The following is a 23,714-nucleotide window of genomic DNA, read 5'->3' on the forward strand; positions in this document are numbered from 1 at the left end:
GAGGACTGGGGTATATACATTCAGTTGAATGGTCATGAATAAGGTCCAGTCCATTAGCTCAAAGCAGTCCTGAAGTAAACCCTTGTCCTCACAGACCACTCACTGCTGTATTCATCTTTTTGCTGGTGCCACACATTTCAGTCTCTGTCTGTAAGCCAGCAGAAGCAGCATCAACGGATGATTAGACTGCCCAAATGAGGGTGACGGATGGAGTGATAGCTGTACCTGATGATGGCTCAGGAGTGATCAAGAGTGTTAACACCCCATGTGAGGCAGGAGACATGATGGTATTGGGAGAGTACTTTCCTACTGTTTACTTGATTGAAGTAACTGGTGATAGTGAACAAGGCATCAACGTTCACTGTGTCTAGAATGTTAATACTGGAGTATAATTCTTCCAGTGCCACCTTGGCGTTGACTTGGGTGATATGAGGAATGCCAAGAGACAGCATTTTGTAAACAGGTATTCCAGGCCAGGGCAGCTGAATTGTGCTAAGACTGGGATCATTGAAGTGAAATCCAGAGCTCCAATTGCCACCCTGCTGGTCTTGAATTGCATAAAGCATTCTCCTTCCATCACTATCAGATGTGTGTACATTTGCTTACAAAATAGTAAGATTAAACGAGAACTTACCAGTTTGAAGTTTGATCTGTATTTTATGAGGAGGAACGTTGAGGGAATACGTGAAGAACCCGCTTCCAACGCATGCGTGCCATTCTTCAAAGCAGCGGTGTGAGGTCACAGAAACTATAATGACCTAACATAGTAAGATTATCAAAGAGATACCAGTTTTGATATGATCATAGGAGGGTGGGAGCGGAGGGCACGTATTCCCTCAACGTTCCTCCTCATAAAATACAGATCAAACTTCAAACTGGTAAGTTCTCGTTTAATCTTACTATTTTACTTCGGAGTCACGTGAGTGACTACGTGAAGATTTCAAAGCTCTGTGACCTCATGCCGTGGAACGAGTCCATGCTTCACAACTGCCTTGGGTATCGGGAGAGAGTATCATTAGCAATTTTAGACACACTTATACAAAGACTTGTGTGATATAACGAGTAAATACATTTATTAATTGAAATCATAGCCCCGTAACCCTTCGGGCAAATTATAATATTGAACGTAAAATGCTTTCCGAAAATGATGATGGCTCCAAAAACTGGTTTATTATAAAACCTTTGGAAAGTCCTTTCGGATGACCATCCTGCTATTCTGAGGATTTGGTCCGTGGGTACCTCAGAATTTTTGCTGCGGATTTTGCTGCAGCCCTGGTGGAATGAGATTTAAAACCATTAGTGTTTATTCCTGCCATCTTTAGGACACATTTGAGCCACCTTGAGATAGTTTGGGTCGTGACCCTTTTGTGCGGTTTCTTGTAAGAAATTAACAAAGCCATTTCCTGACCTCGAATGCTCTTAGTATATTCCATGTATAATTGGATATGTCTTGCTATACACAGACGTTCGTCATATGGATATGCCATAAATTCAATCACTTGACCCGATGAACCTGGTCTGTTTGTTTTATTAACTCATGTATGACAAACACCAGTTTCTCTCGTGAGATGATCAAGGAGTCCAGGCTCAGTTTGCTTAATGACTGGACTCGTTGTGCAGTAACTAACGCCATGAGCATAACCATCTTCATGGTCAGTTTCTGCAGTGATAATGCTGTTTATGGGCTACCAGCTCCTCAGCATGTTTAAAACGACACCCACATCCCAGATTTTGGAGTACCTGGTTTTAGGGGGATTTGCATTGAATATGCCCCTCATAAGTTTTGTTACCAGGGGGTGCGTTCCCACCGTGTGCCGCTCCGTTCCTTGTGATAGGTAATTGGAGAGTGCACTTCTGGCACTATTGATGGCACTGTAGCCCAATCGTTTATCATAATGGAGGTTTGTTAAGAATTCCAATACGGCCGGAATATTCTTGGCCCTTTGGTCTAGGTTGTTGTCAAAGCAGTATATGCCCCATTTCTTGATGTGTCCGAGGTACTGCTTCCGTGTTGACAGTCTTTGTGCGGATGTGATGAGATTCATCGTCCTGTCTGACAGCCCCATGCCGTGTAGTGGGTCTTTCAGACTCTACAAATCAACAAATCCATAGTCTTATGGCATGGGTGACTGCCCCCCTCCAGTTACTGGATGAATTAATAAATTCGGGCTATGTCCAATAATGGAACATGGTTCTAACACCATCCCCTGTATGACCGAATACCACGGTTGAGTAGGCCAATCGGGTACTATGAGAATCCCAGATGCCGAATATTGTTGAATTTTCCTTTGTACCCGATTGATGATGCAGAATGGGGGAAAAGCATAAAAAACGCCATTTCCCCCAATGCAGTGAGAAAGCATCTGTAGCTTCTGCCCCAGGGTCTGGTTCCCAGGACACATACCTTGGTAATTGGTGATTCAACCTGGACGCAAAAATATCAATATCTGGTCTACCATATTTTGCTGTAATTTCAGCAAATACATTTTATTTAACATCCATTCCGTGTTTTCATTAAATTTGCGTGACCTGGTGTCTGCCACTGAATTTAGCTTACCTTTATGTTGCCGATATCCAAATGTTTCTTTGGATACACCATTTTGTAATACCATAGACGAGTTGTCAATAATGATGGGGTTGGAGCAATACCTAATGCTATGTTCCCACCACTGTAGTTCAATTATAGCTTCCGTAGGCAGCTCCATAGGTCTATCAAAATGACCTTTGTTAAATTTGAGTGCTCTAATTTTTGCTCTTTGCAAATTTTGATAATGTAATGGCCCAAAATGTGTGGCCCGGAAATGTAGCCACAATCTTCCCAATTATCCGGCCTACCCGTCTAATGGAGGGTCTGTTGGTGTTAAGAAGCTCGCTGCAATCCTCCTGTAGGGCTGCGGCTTTATTTATTGGTAAAGTTACTAACATATTGACCGTGTTAATGGTGAATCCTAGATAATCCATATTCGTTTCTGGTATCAATTTACACTTAACTACCGTCTGTGTTCCCCTTTGATGGGTACTGTATAGTATGCATCTTTTAAGTCAATGCTTGTCATATAGAAACCAGCTGATACTAATTCTTTAGCAGTGATAAAGGTATCCATCTTAAAATGAACATATTGAACGAATGTGTTTAGGGTTGAAAGGTCAATGATAATCCTGCAACCCCCATCTTTTTTATTTTTAATAAATATGTTTGATACAAATTTTAATTGTTCATGAGTAGTATGCTCAATCACACCTTTTGTATACAATCGTTGTAGCTCCATGTGGGCTTTAGATTGTTCGGTTTTTGTAAGGACGAAATGCCTTTCTGGTGTATGTTGTACTGGGGGGTTATTGGGATGAGTAAATTCTATCAGATAACCCTGAATACTGCTTAGAACATACGAGTCTGTAGTGATTTTACACCATTCGTCACTGTAGTATTGCAACCTCCCTCCCACCGTCGTGGGTCCCTTTTTTACAAAAGAACCACACCCACCTACCTCCATGGTTACTGGTGGTTGTATTATTTTCTTTGTTTTTTGAAAAAAAGGGGTTTTGTTTTTATTCGTGTTCGTGGTTGTACTGGAGGTTTAGGCTTCCGCATCTTCCAGGGTGGCCGTCCCTGGCCATACCCTAAAAGAAGGCTGCTGCAGGTTATATTGGGTTCTGGCACTGCCACTGATATAAGCCACACTTTTCGGTCTTCCATGTGGCTGGTACCGTGATCCAAAATAAGCCTTTGCGCTGGTTTTGATGAGCCCCAGTGTCTTGGCTTCCCCAAACAAAAGGGTTGGGGTTTTAACGGCTCTTTGTTTGCAAATTGTTGCATATTTAGGATCCAGTGCTGGCTGAATAGCCGCCCTCCGCATGCTATTCAGCTCATATTGTACATTACAGAACAGGGCTAGTGCGTCTTGGTGGCCTTTAGTTTGCTCTGTTTTGTCCAGGGTGCGGATGTAAGCTGTGATCCCTGCCGTAAGCCCCTTTAAGGCTTTCTGGATTTTGAGATCATGGTTCCTGATTTCCTTCCCCATATGCTTCCAAATGCATTGGTTGACACTGGGGATTTGTAATACATCACAGTTACCAGGTGGCATATGTCTGGCCAGTGTCTCTGTGAATATTTGTTGTTGGAGTTGATGGCCAGACATGTAGTTAATACTGGCTGCCATCCTGGAATCCAAGTCTGCCCCTGTTTGACTTGGTTTGAAGTAATCAGCCACCATGTCCAGCAGTGTATGTTTTTCTGCAGATTCAGGATCATGGGAAGCTGTGTGATCAGGGTCTGGCCCATCAGGGTCCTGCCCACTCTCCTCCGAAGAGGTCGAGATTTCAGGGGGTCCCTCACGGGGTACCCATATGGGGCTTGTCTGCCCACTGTGGCTAGTCTCCACATTCATGGGACTGCCACTGTGAAGGAGCTCCTCCAGCAGCTCCTTTAGACGGTGAGCTGCACTTGCTATTTTTGGCTGCTCCCATTCCTGCAGCCTTTCAGCAGTGTGCTGCTCTTTGTATCCCAGCTGTTCCCGTTCCCGGTACTCACGGGTGCTGGTTTGCGGGCTTTCCTCGTCCCGCCGCTGGCCACACCGGTCCTGACTGTCGGTCCACGTCTGTTCCCGGTCAGCCGTTTCTCCTGGCTGCTCCGTATGCAGCCACTCATAGCGGGTTTGTTCCGTCTGCCGCACCCGTTCAGCCCTGGTCCGATATTGATACGGGCTGGTCGCCCGCTGCTGCTCCAAGTCGGGCTCTGCTAGATGGTACGTTTTTGTTTGAACTTTGCCTCCCGGCCGGTGAGTAAGTTTCGTCGGTGCCAGAATGATTTCTGGCACAGCTGATTCCTCTACCGAGGCCTCTAGAGCCGACGGCTGCTGTCTCTGCCGTTCATCCACGTTTACAACGCGTTTCTCGGGCAGCTTTTTTGCAGACCGCTTCCTTTTCACTCTGTCCATTTTTCTGTGAATAAAAATGCAGAGTCCTTACCTGCCTTTTGCTGGTCCTTTGTTCCTTCTCCCGTTACTGGTGGATGTCCTCCACCCTTCTGTTGACTCGTGCAATGCGTGTAGCGATATGGCACGCATGCGTTGGAAGCGGGTTCTTCACGTAGTCACTCACGTGACTCCGAAGTAAAATCCAGTCTAAATTCAGAGATTTACGCTTTGTCCTATCTAACCCTCTTCCACATTCTTTGCAACTGAACATGGACTTATACTCTCTTTTTGCAAGTTTTGAAGCAAGGGATTTCATAATCCTTAATTCTACAATTGTCGTGTTTTTTTTTAACCAGATTCAAGCTTTGATGGCTTGCATCGCATACCAGATAACCATCTAGAATGGCACGAGTGTAAAATGGGAAATTGCTACATTCTCAGAGGGATCACAGCCATCTGTTTGCATGGCCATAAGCAATGTTGCTAGAATTTTTCATTTAGCTGCTTGGTTTCAACATTGAAATTGTTGATCCTTCCTCAATAAACAGCAAATAGTTAAGAGACCTCACTGTAAAATGTCTTCAATTATGATTTTAATGGCACCCTAACTGAAAATACAAAGAGAATTATGCAGTTTAGTTTGGTGTACATTCTTAATCTATCCCCTTAACCTGAAGGGGATGATAACAATGAGAACCAAAAAGCTATTTGTGAAAACCAGTGAGAAGCAGGAATTATGAAAATACTGAACACTCAACAGGTCAGGCAGCATCTGTGGGAAGAGAAACAAAGTTAACATATCTGGTTAAGTAATCAATGTCAGAACTAGCAAAAAGAGAGTATTAAGTCGATGTTCCATTGCAGAGAAAGTGGGAGAGGGTTAGATAGAACAAAGCGGAAGGACAAAAAAAGGAGGTACAGGGACAGGATGGAGTCGCAGATGGAGCAGCGGGACACCAGACGCCTTTGGCAGGGGTTACAGACTATAAATAATTACCAGAGCAGCCCTCCCCCCCCCCCCCCCCCCCCCCCCCCCCAACCGGGAGTGCCGGCACCTCCCTAGCTGATGACCTGAAGGGGGGGAGAGTAGGTGGAGGGAGGGTGTGGGAAGGGGGTGTCCCCCCTCCCATTGGTGTGGCGCTTTTGCATTTTTCAGCTTGAAATTGTGCAATCTGGTGCATACTGTAGCTTAAAGTATGTTTAACTTACACTTGAATGCAATATTTATGCTTTAAATTGGATTAGCTATGAATAAGGTTAGACTAAATTACATTCCTAATTACATTCCTGATTATATTCCACAGTAGAGCCAGGCTATGATCAACAGGTGCAGCATGTGAATGATCTTAGTGTATTCATGTATGGAAATTAGATTATAATCAAGCACTTGACCAACCTGGGTCTCACTGCACACCTGGTACTACTCCTGACCCTGACTCCAGTTGCATACCTTCTCTCATCCCTGACCCCGAGTCCAGCCTTACACCTGGTCCCCTATTCTACCCTGATCATAGCTGCTTACCTGCTTAGGTCCCCAGTGCTGACCACTCCCATTTTCCCAGCTTTGACTGCACACCTAGTACTATTCCAGACCTTGACTCTGGATTCACATTTAGCCTTGCTCCTAGCCCCCCTGCACTGACAATATATCTGGCCCACACATAAAGCCCCATATCTGACCTCCTGGACTTAACCTGTTACGTTCAAGTCCACAGGTGCTTATCTAATGCGGTAATCTTTTATGGGGCACTTCACAGACCAAATATTGCATAACAAAACTTGCTACATCCATTGGCTTCCTTGTTATCTAGCATGCTAGTTACTTTGTCAAAGAAGTCATCAATTGGTTGAACACAATTTCTCATCCATAAAATTATACTTACTCAGCTACATAAGCATACTCAGCTTGCTCCACTGCTCACCACAATATTCAACCTCTCCCTAGCCAAGTCCGTGGTCCCTGCCTGCTTCAAAAGATCCACTATTGTACCAGTGCCTAAGAATGCCTCTCCAGCTTACTTGAATGACTATCGACCGGTGACCCACACCTCAGTAGACATTAAATGCTTCTAGAGGCTGTTCAAGAACCACATCTGTGCCTTCCTCCCTTGTACCATGGACCCGCTGCAGTTTGCATACCGTCCGAACAGATCCACGGATGATCCGATCTCCCAGGTTTTGCACACCGCTCTCTCTCATCTTGACAGCCAGAAGGGGGGCTACGTGAGGATGCTGTTCATTGATTTCAGTTCAGCCTTCAATACCATAGTCCCCACCAGACTTGCTGAGAAGCTGCTGGAACTGGGACTGAACACTCCCCTGTATGCCTGGGTCCTGGACATTCTCAACGCCAGGCCCCAGGTGGTCAAGATGGGGAGACATACCTCAAACCCCCTCATCCCGAACACAGGATCCCCCCAGGGTTGCATCCTCAGCCCCCTACTGTACTCCCTGTACACACATGACTGTGTGGCCAGGTTCAGATCCAACTCCATCATCAAGTTTGCTGATGACACTGTGGTGGTGGGCCTGTTCTCCAATAACGATGAGAAGGCCTACCGGGAGGAGGTGGCTGATCTGGCACTCTGGTGTTATGACAACAGCCTCCTCTTGAATGTCACAAAAACTAAGGAGCTGATTGTGGACTTTAGAAGGGCTCAACATCCGAGGACGTACACGCCACTGGAGATAAATGGGACTACTGTGGATATGGTGAGCTGCTTTAAATACCTGGGAGTCCACATCACAGAGGATCTGACATGTACAACACACACTGCCGCACTGGTGAGTACGGCAAGGCAGCAACTTTAACACATCAGGCAGCTGAGGAAATTCAAGTCAAGTCAAGTCAAGTCAAGAGAGTTTATTGTCATGTGTCCCAGATGGGACAATGAAATTCTTGCTTGCTGCAGCACAACAGAATATAGTAAGCATAAATACAGAACAGTTCAGTGTGTCATAGCATAGACCATATATATACACATAAATAAACAGATAAAGTGCAATAGGCTGTTATAGTTCAGAGTTTGTTTGATGGCGAGTTTAATAGCCTGATGGCTGTGAGGAATAAGCTGTTCATGAACCTGGATGTACCAGATTTCAGGCACCTGTACCTTCTACCTGATTGCAGCGGAGAGATGAGTGTGTGGCCAGGATGGTGTGGGTCCTTGATGATGTTGGCAGCCTTTTTAAGGCAGCGACTGCGATAGATCCCTTCGATGGTGGGGAGGTCAGAGCTGATGATGGATTGGGCAGCCATCACAACTTTCTGCATTCTTTTCTGCTCCCGGACGCTCAAGTAGCCGAACCAAGCCATGATGCAACCGGTCAGCATGCTCTCTACTGTGCACCTGTAGAAGTTCGAGAAAGTCCTCTTTGACATACTGACTGCGTAATCTCCTCAGGAAGTAGAATTGCATCAGTATGCTGGAACCAGGAAAGATCTTCGGAAATATGCACGCCCAGGAATTTGCAGTTCTTGACCCTTTCCACCATCATCCCGTTGATATAAACGGGATTGTGGGACCCTATCCTACCCCTTCCAAAGTCCACAATCAGTTCCTTGGTTTTGCTGGTGTGGAAAGCCAGGTTATTGTGCTAGCACCATTTGGTCAGTCGGTCGATCTCGCTTCTATACTCTGACTCGTCACCATCAGTGATTCGTCCCACAACAGTGGTGTGGTCGGCGAACTTGATGATGGAGTTTGCACTATGACCGGCTACGCAGTCATGAGTATAGAGCGAGTACAGCAAGGGGCTGAGCACGCAGCCTTGAGGTGATCCCGTGCTGATTGTTATCGAGGATGACACATTCCCACCAATACGGACAAACTGTGGTCTATGGATGAGGAAGTCGAGGATGCATTTGCAGAGGGATGTGCAGAGACCCAAATTTGAGAGCTTGGTAACCAGCTTGGAGGGGATGATCGGATTAAACGCCGAGCTGTAATCAATGAATAACAGCCTAACATATGAGTTTTTGTTGTCCAAGTGGTCCAGAGCGGGGTTCCCTCTGAGGATCCTTCAGTGCTTCTACTCTGGGGCTGTAGAAAGCATTTTGTCCGACACCATCTCAATCTGGTTTGGGAACAGCTCTGCCCAGGACAGGAAGGCTCTGCAGAGAGTAGTGCATTCGGCTGAACGCACTATGGTAACTACACTCACCCCCCCTCCTACAGGACGTATTTGATAGAATTGATTTGATAGAATTTATTGCCACACAACCAGGGTCGGTGGAATTTTGGGTTGTCTGCAGCGGTACAATAATAAAGAATACACAACCACAATAAAAATGTAACACAAACATCCACCACAGCATTGTGGTGGAAGGCACAGAACTTGGCCAGACCTCCTCCATTTCCCCCCGTGGTCGGGACCTCCACCCTCCGCAGCCGTTGCTGCGGGCGTCCAGATGGTAAGGGACAAAGTCAAAGGCAAGGTAAGTCCAGGATCGGCTCTTCCCCACCAGAGACCGCGGCTTCAGGCTGGTGTAGGCCACACGCCGGCGGTCGAAGATTTAAGGTTCCCGCTGCGCCACAGCCAGAAGCACTGCAGACCTCTGGGCCGGTGGTCGAAGCTCCCCTCCAGGGGTGATGGTAAGTCCATGCCGGACCCGCGGTAGAAGTTGGCCGCGGGCCGGCCGTGATGGCTTCTTCTTCCCCCGGGTCCCCCACGAGGGATCCCGGGCTGTAGACACCGCGCCAGCTGGAGCTGTGCAGACCGGGGCTTCAGGCTGTCGGCTGCCCCGGGCCAGCGAAACGGAGCGCTTCCCTCCAGCGAGCCCCAGCGAGTGCTCACCCGCTCCACGCCGAGAGTCCACGCTGCGCCCGCCGCTGAAGCCCCGGGCGCGTCTCCAGGAAAGGCCGCGCCGATCCTTGCTGTTAGGCCACGGGGGAGGCGACCTGGAAAAAGTCGCCTCTCCGTGGAGGAGGCGGCCGAAACGGTTTTCCCCTTACCCCGCCACACCACCCCCCACACAAAACACACCGAGAAACATCAAAAACATACTTTAAAACATACTAAAATAATAAAAAAAGTTGGGGGAAAAACCTAACGAGCTGCTGACAGGCTGCTGCCAGTGCAGCGCCCCCTATACACCAAGAGGTGCAGATCCAGAGCCAGCAACATAATGAGGGACCCCCACCACCCCAGCAACGGACTGTTCCAGCTGCTACGGTCAGGCAAGCGCCTCCGCTGTCACGCTGTGAAAACAGAGAGTATGAGACAGAATTTCTTCCCACAGGCCATCAGGACTGTAAACTCTTATCTCACCAGGGACTAATTTACTGTTGTGTTGCGTCTTTTTGTTTTTTATTCTAAAATGTAAATACTGGTTCTGTTCTATTCTGTTTTGTTGTTCTGTTGTTTTTGCACAATCGGCAGGCATTGCCACTTTCATTTCACTGCACATCTTGTATGTGTATGTGACAAATAAAGTTGACTTGACTTGACTGATTAGGTGAGACTAGGGTTATCATGGCGATAGGTCATTTAGGTTCTTCAGTAAAATACGTTAATGAATCAAATAATAATGGAGCTGCAGAGCAAGTCCAGCAGGTCAGGATGTGCTAATAGTCAGAGAAAAGGTAGGCCTATATCATAGGTACACAAAAATGCTGGAGAAACTCAGCGGGTGCAGCAGCATCTATTCGCTCCATAGATGCTGCTGCACCTGCTGAGTTTCTCCAGCATTTTTGTCTATCATAGATTGATGATATGCAGCAAAAATTGCCCATATCTGATAGAGAGAGAAAAGGGAAGTTGCTTGAAGTTGGACAATTCAATATGGAGTGTGTCAGGTTGCCCACACATCACAGGAAATGTCACACTAGTTATTAATCTCTTCCCGTCCTGAGCTACGATTTACCCCATTGGAGACCCTCAGTCTATCTTTAATCAGACTTGATTGGACTTTATATTGTGCTGAACTTTATTCCCTTCATCATGTAACTTTACACTGTAGACAGTGATTGGAATCATGCATAGTCTTTCCACTGACTGGTTAGCACAAACCAAAAAAGCTTTTCACCGTCCCTTTGTACATGTGACAATTAACAAGACTAAACTTCCCATTATCCAGGGACCAAATATTTTTAAGGTGAAGCAGCGATTCACTTGCACTTCTTCCAGTTTAGTGTACTACATTTATTTTGCAAAACTTGGTTTCCTTTACATTGACAAACTGTGTAGCTGTTTTGTGGAGCACTACTTTCACATTGCATGAGTGACCATGAGCTTTATGCTGTCCACTACTTTAATTCCTGGGCTCAGAGTGTCTTCCTGCACTTTTCCAAGTAGCCCCAAGACCAGCACCTTATCCTCCTACTGGGGACACTGCAGTTTTCCACTTAACATCCAAACCTCCAATTTCAGATAACTTCGTTTTTCTCTCTGTATCATAACTGGCCATCTCTATTGGATGCTGTCTGTCCTGCTGAATTACTCCAGCATTTGATGTTGCCTGTCCCGCAGAGTTACTCTGGCATGTTGTGTCTATCTTTGGTGTAAACCAGCAACTGCAGTTCCTTTCTACACATCTCTATAGCAAGTTACCCATCAGTGATATTGACTCAGTTTCACTCTCCATCAGTCCATTCGATAGTAAGAACCTTTTTCACAAGGGTGGGAATGTCAAAGACTAAAGGACATAGCTTTAAAGTGAGAGAGGCAAAGTTTAAAGAAGATGTGAGGGAGAGGTTTTTTTACACAGAGTGGTGGGTGCCTGGAATTTGCGGCCCGGGATGGTGGTGGAAGTATATTAGATTGTGATAATTTTAGATGCTTTTAAATAGTCATATGGTTATGGAGAGAATCAAGCTATATGGATCACATACAGGCACAGTAGATTAATATAACTTGGCATCATGTTTGGCATGAACATTGTGGGCTGAAGTGCCTGTACCTGTGCTGGCCTGTTCCACATTCAATGATCACACGTTGCAGTATTTTTAGCACATTACATTTTTTTAAATATTATCATCCTCTAGTTTATTCATTAATCAATTTGACCAGAGGACAATTATAAATTTCACCTACAGGAGAAGTCAATACAGGTGATCCTCAGTCCTCAGTGACTGTCCAAGAAGTAAAAACACATGAACCACATATGATAAACCAGACACAACAGCATACATTCTTGAACTGTCTTCCTCTTAATTCCCAATGACAGAAGTATTTTACTTCCAAGAACGACCAGATTCTACACGTCCAGATATTGATAAAGATTGTTTGATGGAAAGATACAGCATGGAAATAGGCCTCTCAGCCCACTGTCCATGATAGCTATCAATCACTAGTTCTGTGTTATCCCACATTTGCTTCCACTCCCTACACAATAGGGGCAATTTATAAAGATAATTAACCCACAAACGCACATGTCTTTGGGATGAGGGTGGAAAATGGAGCACCTGGGCCAAATGCATGGAGTGCAAACTCCACACGGACAGCACCTGAGGTCAGGATCACGATCAAAAGCATCCCAACCATCTATCAAAGTCTGGAAAATGTTACCTGCAAATTAACACTCAAAAGTAAAACAGCTCATATCTTAAACAGGTAAATGAAGGAGACCCAATATGCTCAACCTGTAGAAGGTTTGATCTTTCAATAAATTAGCTTTCTGTTCATTTTTATCAAATCACTGTAGTATAATAATACTTTAAATGATGTAAATCTGAAATAATAAACAATGGGTATTTCAGGTGCATACCATTCACCAGACGTTTGAAACTACCTATGCGGCGGGGCATGGGTTAGTTTAATTCAGTGGCTGAACTGAGAGGGGCCATATAGTTAATAGCGTAATCAGATGCAGATACAGTAAAGGCGGAGTTGTAGTAATAATCCTGAGGGGTTCCCTTTGTGTTGCCCGGGCTAGCAGCTGCAGTCCGGGGGCTGAGGCGAGTGTACAAACTCAGAGAAAGCCGCGCACTCAATACGTGGCACTCGAGCAAGATGACCGCCGTCCCTCCGGCACTCTCCTAAAAGCTGCGAAACATTGGGAAACAGCACTAAAGCGCTTATTTCCCTCAGGTTAAGGAAAATAAGAAAACTTTTGATTTTGTTTCTCCCCTCTTTTTAAACAAAAAAAAGACACAAACCTTTTTCACCCGTCTGGCAGTGTACAGGCCGATCCCTTCTTGCACTTTGGAGGATTTCAGGGAGAATCTATCGGGCACGTACATGCCGAGCATGGTGACGGCGGGATGGGTCGGGTCGGGTCAGGTCAGGTCGGGCGCTTGCAGCCGCTGTCACCGGTCGGATTGCCTGCGGGAACTTGCTGCCTGGCCCGGCGCTGCTGCCATGTTAGTCCTGGGCGGCGCCGCTCTGATTGGCTTGGGTACTTCCCACCCTCTCACTCGCACCAGAGCTTTCCGTGGAAAGCAGCGAGGTGAGCTGGAGGCAGGCTGGTGGGTGGGAGGGAGGGAGGGAGGCCGGTGGGTGGGTGAGCTGCAGGCAGGCGGGCTGCACGCCGCTCCGCTTCCCCGGACACCCCAGTCGCCGTCGAGTGAAACCATCCTCTGGTTGTAAGTGAATCCGGGCCGTTTGCAGCCGAGCTATGCGAGCTGAGGAAAAGTTGTGAGGAATTTCAAAAATCCCTTTTAATACTTTCAAATCGTTTAACACGGAATATACCCTGAATCAGGTCTGAAGACGGGTCCCGACCCAAAACATCACCTATTCTGTCCCCCCACTGATGCTACCTGACCCATCGAGATCACTGTTTAATATTATGCAGCACCTGAAGCAAAATAGGTGTTTTGGTTTTTTGCGTCACCCAACGTAAAAAGACAAATCTGTTCGCCAAAGGAATTAAGAGGATCAATTTCACCAGCCTTTCCATTTCATCATAACCAGCAGCATAACGTAAAAAAAGAGAGCGATTTGTCTGGCACTTCATTGTGATAGAATGACGTCGAAGCCACAGTACCAGCGAGATGATAAATGTGTCCAAAATTCAAGAAACGAGCATCCAGAACATCATATGGTGTCGGTTTACCTTTGTGGCAATAAGTTCAAGTCAAGTTCAAGTTCAAGTGGAGTTTATTGTCATGTGTCCCTGTATAGGACAATGAAATTCTTGCTTTGCTTAAGCACACAGAAAATAGTAGGCATTTACTACAAAACGGATAAATGTGTCCATATACCATAATATAAATATATACACACATGAATAAATAAACTGGTAGTGCAAATAACAGAAAGTGGTTGCTGATAATCAGAGTTTTGTCCGAGCCAGGTTTAATAGCCTGATGGCTGAGGGGAAGTAGCTATTCCTGAGGTACACAAAATTGCTGGGGAAACTCAGCGGGTGCAGCAGCATCTATGGAGCGAAGGAAATAGGCGACGTTTCGGGCCGAAACCCTTCTTCAGACTGATGGGGGGTGGGGGGGGGGGAGAAAGAAGGAAAAGGGGAGGAGGAGGAGGAGCCCGAGGGCGGGCGGATGGGAGGATGGGAGGAGACAGCTAGAGGGTTAGAAACATAGAAATTAGGTGCAGGAGTAGGCCATTCGGCCCTTCGAGCCTGCACCGCTATTCAATATGATCATGGCTGATCATCCAACTCAGTATCCCGTACCTGCCTTCTCTCCATACCCTCTGATCCCCTTAGCCACAAGGGCCACATCTAACTCCCTCTTAAATATAGCCAATGAACTGGCCTCGTCTACCCTCTGTGGCAGAGAGTTCCAGAGATTCACCATTCTCTGTGTGAAAAAAGTTATTCTCATCTCGGTTTTAAAGGATTTCCCCCTTATCCTTAAGCTGTGACCCCTTGTCCTGGACTTCCCCAACATCGGGAGCAATCTTCCTGCATCTAGCCTGTCCTTAAGGACAGTCCTGGGCGGCGCCGCTCTGATTGGCTTGGGTACTTCCTTGGTTAAGGAAGGGGAGGAGACAGCAAGGGCTAGCAAAATTGGGAGAATTCAATGTTGATGCCATCCGGACGCAAGGTCCCCAGACGGAATATGAGGTGCTGTTCCTCCAATTTCCGCTGTTGCTCACTCTGGCAATGGAGGAGACCCAGGACAGAGAGGTCGGATTGGGAATGGGAGGTGGAGTTGAAGTGCTGAGCCACCGGGAGTTCAGGTAGGTTATTGCGGACTGAGCGGAGGTGTTCGGCGAAACGATCGCCCAACCTCGGCTTAGTCTCCCCGATGTAAATCAGCTGACATCTAGAGCAGCGGATGCAGTAGATGAGGTTGGAGGAGATACAGGTGAACCTTTGTCGCACCTGGAACGACTGCTTGGGTCCTTGAATGGAGTCGAGGGGGGAGGTGAAGGGACAGGTGTTGCATGTCTTGCGGTTGCAACGGAAAGTGCCCGGGGAGGGGGTGGTGCGGGAGGGAAGGGAAGAATTGACGAGGGAGTTGCGGAGGGTGCGGTCTTTGCGGAAGGCAGACATGGGGGGAGATGGGAAGATGTGGCGAGTGGTGGGGTCACGTTGGAGGTGGCGGAAATGGCGGAGGATTATGTGTTGTATTTGCCGGCTGGTGGGGTGAAAGGCGAGGACCAGAGGGACTCTGCCCTTGTTGCGAGTGCGGGGATGGGGAGAGAGAGCAGTGTTACGGGGTATGGATGAGACCCTGGTGTGAGCCTCATCTATGGTGGCGGAGGGGAATCCCCGTTCCCTGAAGAACGAGGACATTTCCGATGCCCTGGTATGGAATGTCTCATCCTGGGAACAGATGCGGCGTAGGCGGAGGAATTGGGAGTTGGGGATGGAGTCTTTACAGGGGGCAGGGTGGGAAGACGTGTAGTCCAGATAGCCATGTGAGTCAGTGGGTTTGTAATGTATGTCGGTCAGGAGTCTGTCCCCTGCGATGGAGATGGTGAGGTCAAGGAATGGTAGGGAAGTGTCGGAAATCGTCCAGGTGTATTGGAGTGCCGGATGGAAGTTGGTGGTGAAGTGGATGAAGTCAGTCAGTTGTGTGTAGGTGCAGGAGGTGGCCCCAAAGCAGTCGTCAATGTAACAGAGGTAGAGGTCGGGGATGGGGCCCTGGTACGTCTCGAACAAGGATTGTTCAACGTACCCGACAAAGAGGCAGGCGTAGCTGGGGCCCATGCGTGTGCCCATAGCTACGCCTTGTGTTTGGAGGAAATCGGAGGAGTCAAATGTAAAGTTGTTGAGGGTGAGGACCAACTCCGCTAAGCGGAGGAGAGTGTCAGTGGCTGGGTATAGGTTGCTCCTCTGGTCGAGGAAGAACCGGAGGGCTCTGAGGCCATCCTGGTGGGGGATGGAGGTGTAGAGTGAAAGCTATTCCTGAACCTGGTTGTTGCAGTCTTCAGGCTCCTGTACCTTCTACCTGAAGGTAGCAGGGAGATGAGTGTGTGGCCAGGATGGTGTGGGTCTTTGATGATACTGCCAGCCTTTTTGAGGCAGCGACTGCGATAAATCCCCTCGATGGAAGGAAGGTCAGATCCGATGATGGACTGGGCAGTGTTTACTACTTTTTGTAGTCTTTTCCTCTCCAGGGCGCTCAAATTGCCGAACCAAGCCACGATGCAACCGGTCATCATGCTCTCGACTGTGCACCTGTAGAAGTTAGAGAGAGTCTTCCTTGACAATCCGACTCTCCGTAATCTTCTCAGGAAGTAGAGGCGCTGATGAGCTTTTTTGATAATTGCGTTAGTGTTCTCGGCATAGGAAAGATCTTCAGAGATGTGCACGCCCAGGAATTTGAAGTTCTTGACCCTTTCAACCATCGACCCGTTGATATAAATGGGGCTGTGGGTCCCCCTCCTACTCCTTCCAAAGTCCACAATCAGTTCCTTGGTTTTGCTGGTGTTGAGGGCCAGGTTATTGCGCTGGCACCATATGGACAGTTGCTCGATCTCTCTTCTGTACTCTGACTCATCCCCATCAGTGATACGCCCCACAATAGTGGTGTCGTCAGCGAACTTGATGATGGAGTTCGCACTGTGGTTCGCTACGCAGTCATGGGTATAGAGTGAGTACAGCAGGAGGCTGAGCACGCAGCCTTGAGGTGTTCCCGTGCTGATGTTATTGAGGCTGACACATTTCCACCAATACGAACAGACTGTGGTCTGTGGACGAGGAAGTCGAGGATCCAGTTGCAGAGGGATGCGCAGAGACCCAGTTCTGCGAGTTTGGTAACCAGTTTGGAGGGGATGATTGTGTTAAATGCCGAGCTGTAATCAATGAATAACAGCCTGACATATGAATTTTTGTTGTCCAAGTGGTCCAGTGCGGAGTGGAGGGCCAGCGAGATCGCATCCACCGTTGATCTGTTGTGGGGGTACGCGAACTGCAGTGGGTCCAGGTTTTTGTCGATGTAGGAGTTGATTTGCTCCATGATCAACCTCTCAAAGCACTTCATCACCACCGGCGTTAGTGCCACTGGTCGATAGTCATTGAGGCATGTCACCTTACTCTTCTTGGGCACCGGTATAATTGATGCCCTTTTAAAGCAGGTGGGAACCTCAGACCTCAGAAGTGAGAGGTTGAAAATGTCCGTAAAAACTCCCGCCAGTTGGTCCACACAGGTTTTTAGAACACGGCCGGGTATACCATCAGGTCCAGGTGCTTTTCGGGGGTTCACCCCTCTGAAGGATTTCCTGACATCGGCCTCTGTGACTGAGACTGAAATGCCATCACAGCGAATGGGGGATCGGGAAGGCACATCAGTATTCTCCCTGTCAAAGCGTGCGTAAAACGCATTGAGCTCGTCAGGGAGTGATGTTACACCGGCATTCGAGCTGCCTCCTGGTTTTGCCTTGGAGGAGGTGATTGCATTCAGACCCTGCCACAGCTGCCGAACATCTGTCTCGTCCTCCAGTTTGGAGCAGAAGTCCCTTTTGGCCTTTTTGATGGCGGTGGCTTGGGGGGCAAATCGCAGCGACATCGCCCGAAGTAAATCACATCTTGGATGTTAATACCAATAAGACTTGTACTTTCTTAAGTGTAGGAAGGAACTGCAGGTGCTGGTTTATATCGCAGATAGACACAACAAGGATGGGTGACGTTTCGGCTCGGAACCCTTCTTCAGACTGTCTGAAAATTAACAGTTCAGTCTGAAGAAGGGTTCCGAACCGAAACATCACCCATCCTTTTTCTGGAGATGCTACCTGACCCGTTGAGTTACTCCAGCATTTTTTATCTATCTTGGGCTTTCTTAAATGTGCCTCAGTAATTGTTCACTCCATGTTTAAATGACATTTACCGATTTGATTTGAATTGCATTTGCTTTTCCAAAAAAAGTCTATAATTATGTAGATAGACACAAAAACCTTGTATAACTCAGCGGGTCAAACAGCATCTCTGGAGAAAAGGAATAGGTGATGTTTCGGGTCAAGACCCTTCTTCAGACTGAGAGTCAGGGGAAAGGTAAATGAGAGATATAGACCGTGAGAGAACAAATGAATGAAAGATATTCAAAAAAGTAACTGATAAAAGAAACGGTCCATTGTCTATCAATATGTATGGGTCGAGGTAGTCTAATATGTCGTGACAGCATTTGCTTTGCTTTATTAATGCACAAAATGGAGCTAAAGTGCTTGGTTTTGGCCTCTGGAAACAACCTTGTATTATTGATTGGAATTATCCGAACACAAGTTCTAGTCCTTTCATATTCAGGTGCATAGCACGTTCAGCAAAAATAGGAATTTTACACTTTGGGAACTTAAAACAAAAACAAATAATATAAACAGAAAATGCTGGAAATACTCAGCTGGTCGGGCATCCAGTGGAGAGAAAAAAAGTTAATGCTTCTGCTTGATGATCTTTTATGAGAATGCACAATGAAAAATAATTGATCTGAAACATTGATTTTATTTCTCCCTCCACACTTGCTGTTTGACTTGCTGAGTATTTATAGCATTTTCTGCTTTTATTGGAGATTGTGTCAACATCAGAATTTTTGTTTGTTAAACTGCAGTTTGCTCCAGCCTCGATACTAGTTCCTCACATCAATAATCAACACAAAAAAAATTATAGGTCGATTACAAGTTTCAACTTTGTTTTACATTTTTTTTTAAACTACTTGTCAGACGAATAAATGTTTTTGTAAAATGTTTTATTAAAGTTGCGTTTTAGTAGGATAATTGGTAAATAAATCAGTGGATATATCCTAAAATATTCATGACTTTCCTACAGATGATATTCCCAACAAGTACAGTTATTTCCATTCTATTACACAAGGCCTGAATGCACTAATCTTGTAAATTTGTCTCTTGACCCTTGTGTGCCATATGTAGTCGTTTAGGCAGCTGTCCTCTCTGATATTTGATATGAGGAAGGTGTTCCTTATTATTTCTTTCTTGAAGCGCTTTGGAAGGCTAAAATTCAGTGACTATTTGGTAGCTCTCATTTCAGCAACTCTTAGTGTTGAGTACTTTGCATTCTCTCACACACACACACTATAGAGTAGCCAAATGATGATAGAAGACCTTGTGCAGAACTGAATTGACAACCACTTTGACAAATTGGATCATGTCACTCAACTTAAAACTCAGTATGAAGAACACATGTGAAATGCTGGTATTTAGCACCAGTAAAGGTCATCCAAATGTTCTTTTTTTTTTTTAAGGGTCCTGAATTGCTTTCAGGTGCTTTGAGGCTTGATTGCAATTTTTCTGACGTTGCTGATCTTGGCCACTGTCAGGAACAAAATTATTTTCCAATGATTTTACATATAGTGTGGACAACATGGATGAATGCTTTGGTTGCCATACCTTTTGGGTACTTTCTCATGACATAGTAAATGAGCTGACGATAAACAGGCAACATGCTGCAAGAGGATGGAGGTGGAGAAGGGCCTTGAACCAAAATCCCTGTCCACAGGGAGTAGTCCAACAGTATTATTCATGCATCCATCCAGCAAAATGACCCTTGCCTCTGGGGTCTGTGGTTTAAGAAGCAGGTGTTCATAGAAATCTGCCACATGAGGAAGGCACAGTTATGGTCGCAGAGCAGACCATAAAACACACTACCCTTTAAAATAAAAATCTTGATTTTCTTTGCCACAGAAAGCTCTCAGGCAGTAGTTGGAACCATGAAATCTGACAAATTTCAGATGACCGATCCATCAGAAAGGTCACAATTACTGTCAGAAAACAGAGTTCAGCTCTTTTTGAGAGGTGGACCAACTTGTACAAGGATTGATCTTGATGAAATGTTATGGCTTAAAGGTGCAAAGGTATTTTATTGTCATGTGTACCAATTAAGGTACAGTGAAACTCGATTTACCATACAGTCATACTAGAAAAAGCAACAAAACAAACAAACTACATAAAAGTTAACATAAACATCCACCACAGCTGATTCCCCGCATTCCTCACTGTGATGGAAGGCAATAAGGTCTAAATTTCTTCACTCTTTATTCTCCCGCGGTCGGGGCAGCTGAACCATCCGTACTTGGGGCAATTGAAGCTCCCGCAGCCGGCGATCGAAGCCCCCCTGTAGGGGCGGTCGAAGATGCTGCGGTTGGAGCTCCCAAAGTCGGTCCCTAACCAAAGGACCGCGAGCTCCACGGAGCTAAAATCTGAAGTTGGAGCTCCCAAAGTCGATCCTCAGCAAGAGGCCGCCAGATCCTCGATGTTAGGCCGCAGTGCGGACGGAGATACAATACGGAAAAAAATTGCATCTCCGTCGAGGTATGAGATTAAAAAAGTTTCCCCCAACCCTCCACCCCCCGACATAAAACAAAGCTAAAGAATACTAAAATATACATTTAATACATACTAAAAAACAACAAAGAGAGAAAAAGACGAGAGACTGTTGGCGAGGCAGCCATTGCGGCGCCACCCAGTTGTGGCTTCCCCATAGTCCATTGATAGTTGACTGCTCCCATATTGCACCAAGGACACTTCCTCAGAACCAGGGCATCTTTGTTGGCCATTAAGGACTCCAATTAATTCATGTCCATTTGTTCATTGACCATAATTACAGGCTTCTCATGGTCAATTCAAACACACAAGGAAAGCAATACTCTTCGGGACAATATTAGGGAATCTAAGGGAGATTGGCAGTTAATCGTTTGGTGATAAAGACTACAGCACCAATGAGATTGACAATAACTTTGGAATCACACCTGTGTGATCATATTATAAGAGTCAAACCATAACATGTGTAATGGTTGAACTGAAAGAATGGCTCCACAGCTTGCACAGATTTGGAGGTATATAACCCTTGAGTGGTTTTTGTAGGTCTTTTGTGGCTTGTGCCACCTCTCATAACTAGCAGCAGTGCTGGTTCAGTTAATGCCAGCAACTGGGCAATAACAAAAGGAAGCATAAAATAAAGAAAAATAAGACACTGGAGCATATTAGCTGGCTGTCTGTCCTTGCTGGCTGTGCAATCAGAGTCTGGATCCTACCAACATCCCACTAGATTTCCACAATATTTTCATGAGCAATCAAAATAATAGATTAATCAACTATTTGTGCATTTCTGTGTTGTGTGTCTGCCCTTGCTTGATTTAGATTTTCCCAAACAGTACTTCTCCACTCATGGACGGAAATCGCTTTTAAAACATGTGGGGGACACAATGAGGCCTGATATCTGGGACAGGGGTCCGGATGCGGCCCGTAACCTGAAATCATCCGGCCTGCAGGTGTATTTTTTTTCAATTAGTTGTCACGACCTGGGCGCTACAGCCAGTCCCGGGCCACGCAGGCGACCTGGGAACTGCAGGCAGTCCCGGGGCACGCAGGTGGCTTGGGCGCTACAGCTAGACCTGGGGCAAGCAAGCCGACCTGGGACTGGCTGAAGCGCCCAGGTAGCAAAACATGGTGGGGATTGTCCCCACCTCTCAATTTCTGCCCATTTCTCCACTGGCTGTAACTTGACTAGAGGAAGACCACTGACTTGGAGGATGCTGCAGGTACCATGAACAACAACCTCTGGACCTGAACTCGCAATCTTCATTTTCCATGGTTGTCAAGATCTGGTATAATGTGGACCAGGAGGTTGAAAGACAATAGTAAGTGGTGGTAGGATGATTTGGTGGAGGTCTGGAAAAATACAGTATTTCCCGAAACATTTAACAATCTTAAGGCATCAAAAATCCTCAGAATCTATTACAAGAAGTAATGTTCTCTGAACACTTGTGCCCATGAAGGTAGCAGCCTGAGCTTCCACTGCACACTTGATGACATCCATTTGTGTTGCAATGGAAGTGGAAACATTTGGCTTCATATTCCTGTTTCTGCAAGTGTTAAAGTAGTGACTGTAACCACTTCTATCTTCATTAGCATGGACCCCGCCATCACTCAATGTCCTGTGCAAGATCAGGCACTTTAGTGTTACAAACAGTCCTTTGGATTCCAGTCAGTATCCCAAGCACCTCATTGCAAATGGTATCGGCTTTCTGTTATGTGTTTCCATCATAGTTCTCAGTTGAGGATCTATAGCATTGCCTAAGTGGGAATTCATCCATCTTAAAAGTGGAACAAGAACTATTGTTTCCCCAGCTAGGCTGTATCCCATTCCATTAGTGCAAACCCCACTTTTACAATAACATTCACATCACCCATTATCAGTATCTGAACTGGTGATGTTAGATCAAACATCAGAGTTCAGTGTCTTTATTCATGACAAATTCATTTCACTTGCACTTTATGTGCAATGTGACGAATAAAACTGATTGTATTGATTGTATTGTATTCACCTTGCATCATGAGTGTTTATCCCTAATCAATCTGTTAATCTGCTCTTGTTGGCTACATTTAGGTGATACCTGCTTCTGTAGCAACAAAGGAACTGTATTCATGAATGTTTCTTACTGAGGTTGGGTGTTATGTCTCCTGCAACTAAATAGATAATAATGTGTGGAAGTTATGATGTGTTAGAGTTAAAGTTGTGTTAATTTTATGATGGAACAAATGTGGGTAGAGATTGCTGAAAGGCAAGACTGAGGGCTTAAATACTTCACAGGCAGTGGTACTTTTGGGAGGATCTTAATTATACATGTGAAGTCACTTTTTTTCCCTGTAGTGAATCCAAGTCCTTGGGGCTTGACTTCAGATGTTAAAGCCAAAAGTATTCCGCAGTATTCCTTTGCCATTCATAGTCATACAGCATGGAAACAGGCCCTTTGGCCCAACCTACCCATAACGAACAACATGTCTCATCTACACTAGTCCTACCTATCTGTGTTTGGCCCATATCCCTCTAAACCTGTCCTATCCATGTGCTTGCCTAATTGTTTCTTAAACGTTGTGATAGTCTTTGCCTCAACTGCCTCCTCTGGCAGCTCGTGCCATACACTCATCACCCTTTGTGTGAAAAAGCTACCTCTCGCGTTTCTATTAAATCTTTCCCCCCCCTTCACCTTAAACGTATGTTCTCTGGTTCTCAAGACCCCTGCTCTAGGTAAGAGACTCCGTGCGTTTACCCGCTCTATTCCTCTCATGATGTTATACTTCTCTACTGTATAAGATGACCCCTCATCCTCCTGATGACCAAGGAAGAGTCCCAGCCTAGTCAACCTCTTCCTTTAGCTCAGACCCTCGAGTCCAGGCAACATCCTCGTACAGCTTCCCTGTGCCCTTTCCAACATATTTCCCATAATTTGGTGCCCAGAACTGAATACAATACTCTAAATGCAGCCTTACCAATGCCTTATATAACTGGAACATGACCTCCCAACTTGTACACTCAATACTCTGACTATGAGCTATAACCGCAGGGGTGAAATCTAACTACAGATGCAGAACTGCCAGGTCTTTTCCTATTGTTAGTTTTGATCTGTACAGCTGAATTATTATCTTTTTTTTTCTGAGAATACAATGGCTGTCACTTTCCATTCTTTTACTTGGACCTTTGTAGGATTTACATCA

The 23,714-nt window shown here is 46.0% G+C and overlaps 1 protein-coding gene across 3 annotated transcripts in view; it reads right to left on the reverse strand.

Annotated features, from left to right (window-relative positions):
• prdm5 (PR/SET domain 5) overlaps nt 1–13,429 on the reverse strand; it is a 304,708-nt gene extending 291,279 nt beyond the window's left edge. The window contains exon 1 of one of the 3 annotated variants that reach the window (XR_004412498.1): nt 13,016–13,429. Coding sequence is in view for 2 of the 3 variants with exons in the window: in XM_033023632.1 (XP_032879523.1) it covers nt 13,016–13,108 (93 nt within the window). In the remaining variant the exon portion in view is untranslated. The remainder of the gene's footprint in view (nt 1–13,015) is intronic. The other 2 variants (XM_033023632.1, XM_033023623.1) reach the window with 2 other exon arrangements.
• Nucleotides 13,430–23,714: the final 10,285 nt, after the last annotated feature.

Source organism: Amblyraja radiata, chromosome 1 (genome assembly GCF_010909765.2).
Source record: "Amblyraja radiata isolate CabotCenter1 chromosome 1, sAmbRad1.1.pri, whole genome shotgun sequence".
In the NCBI taxonomy this organism is placed as follows: domain Eukaryota; kingdom Metazoa; phylum Chordata; class Chondrichthyes; order Rajiformes; family Rajidae; genus Amblyraja; species Amblyraja radiata.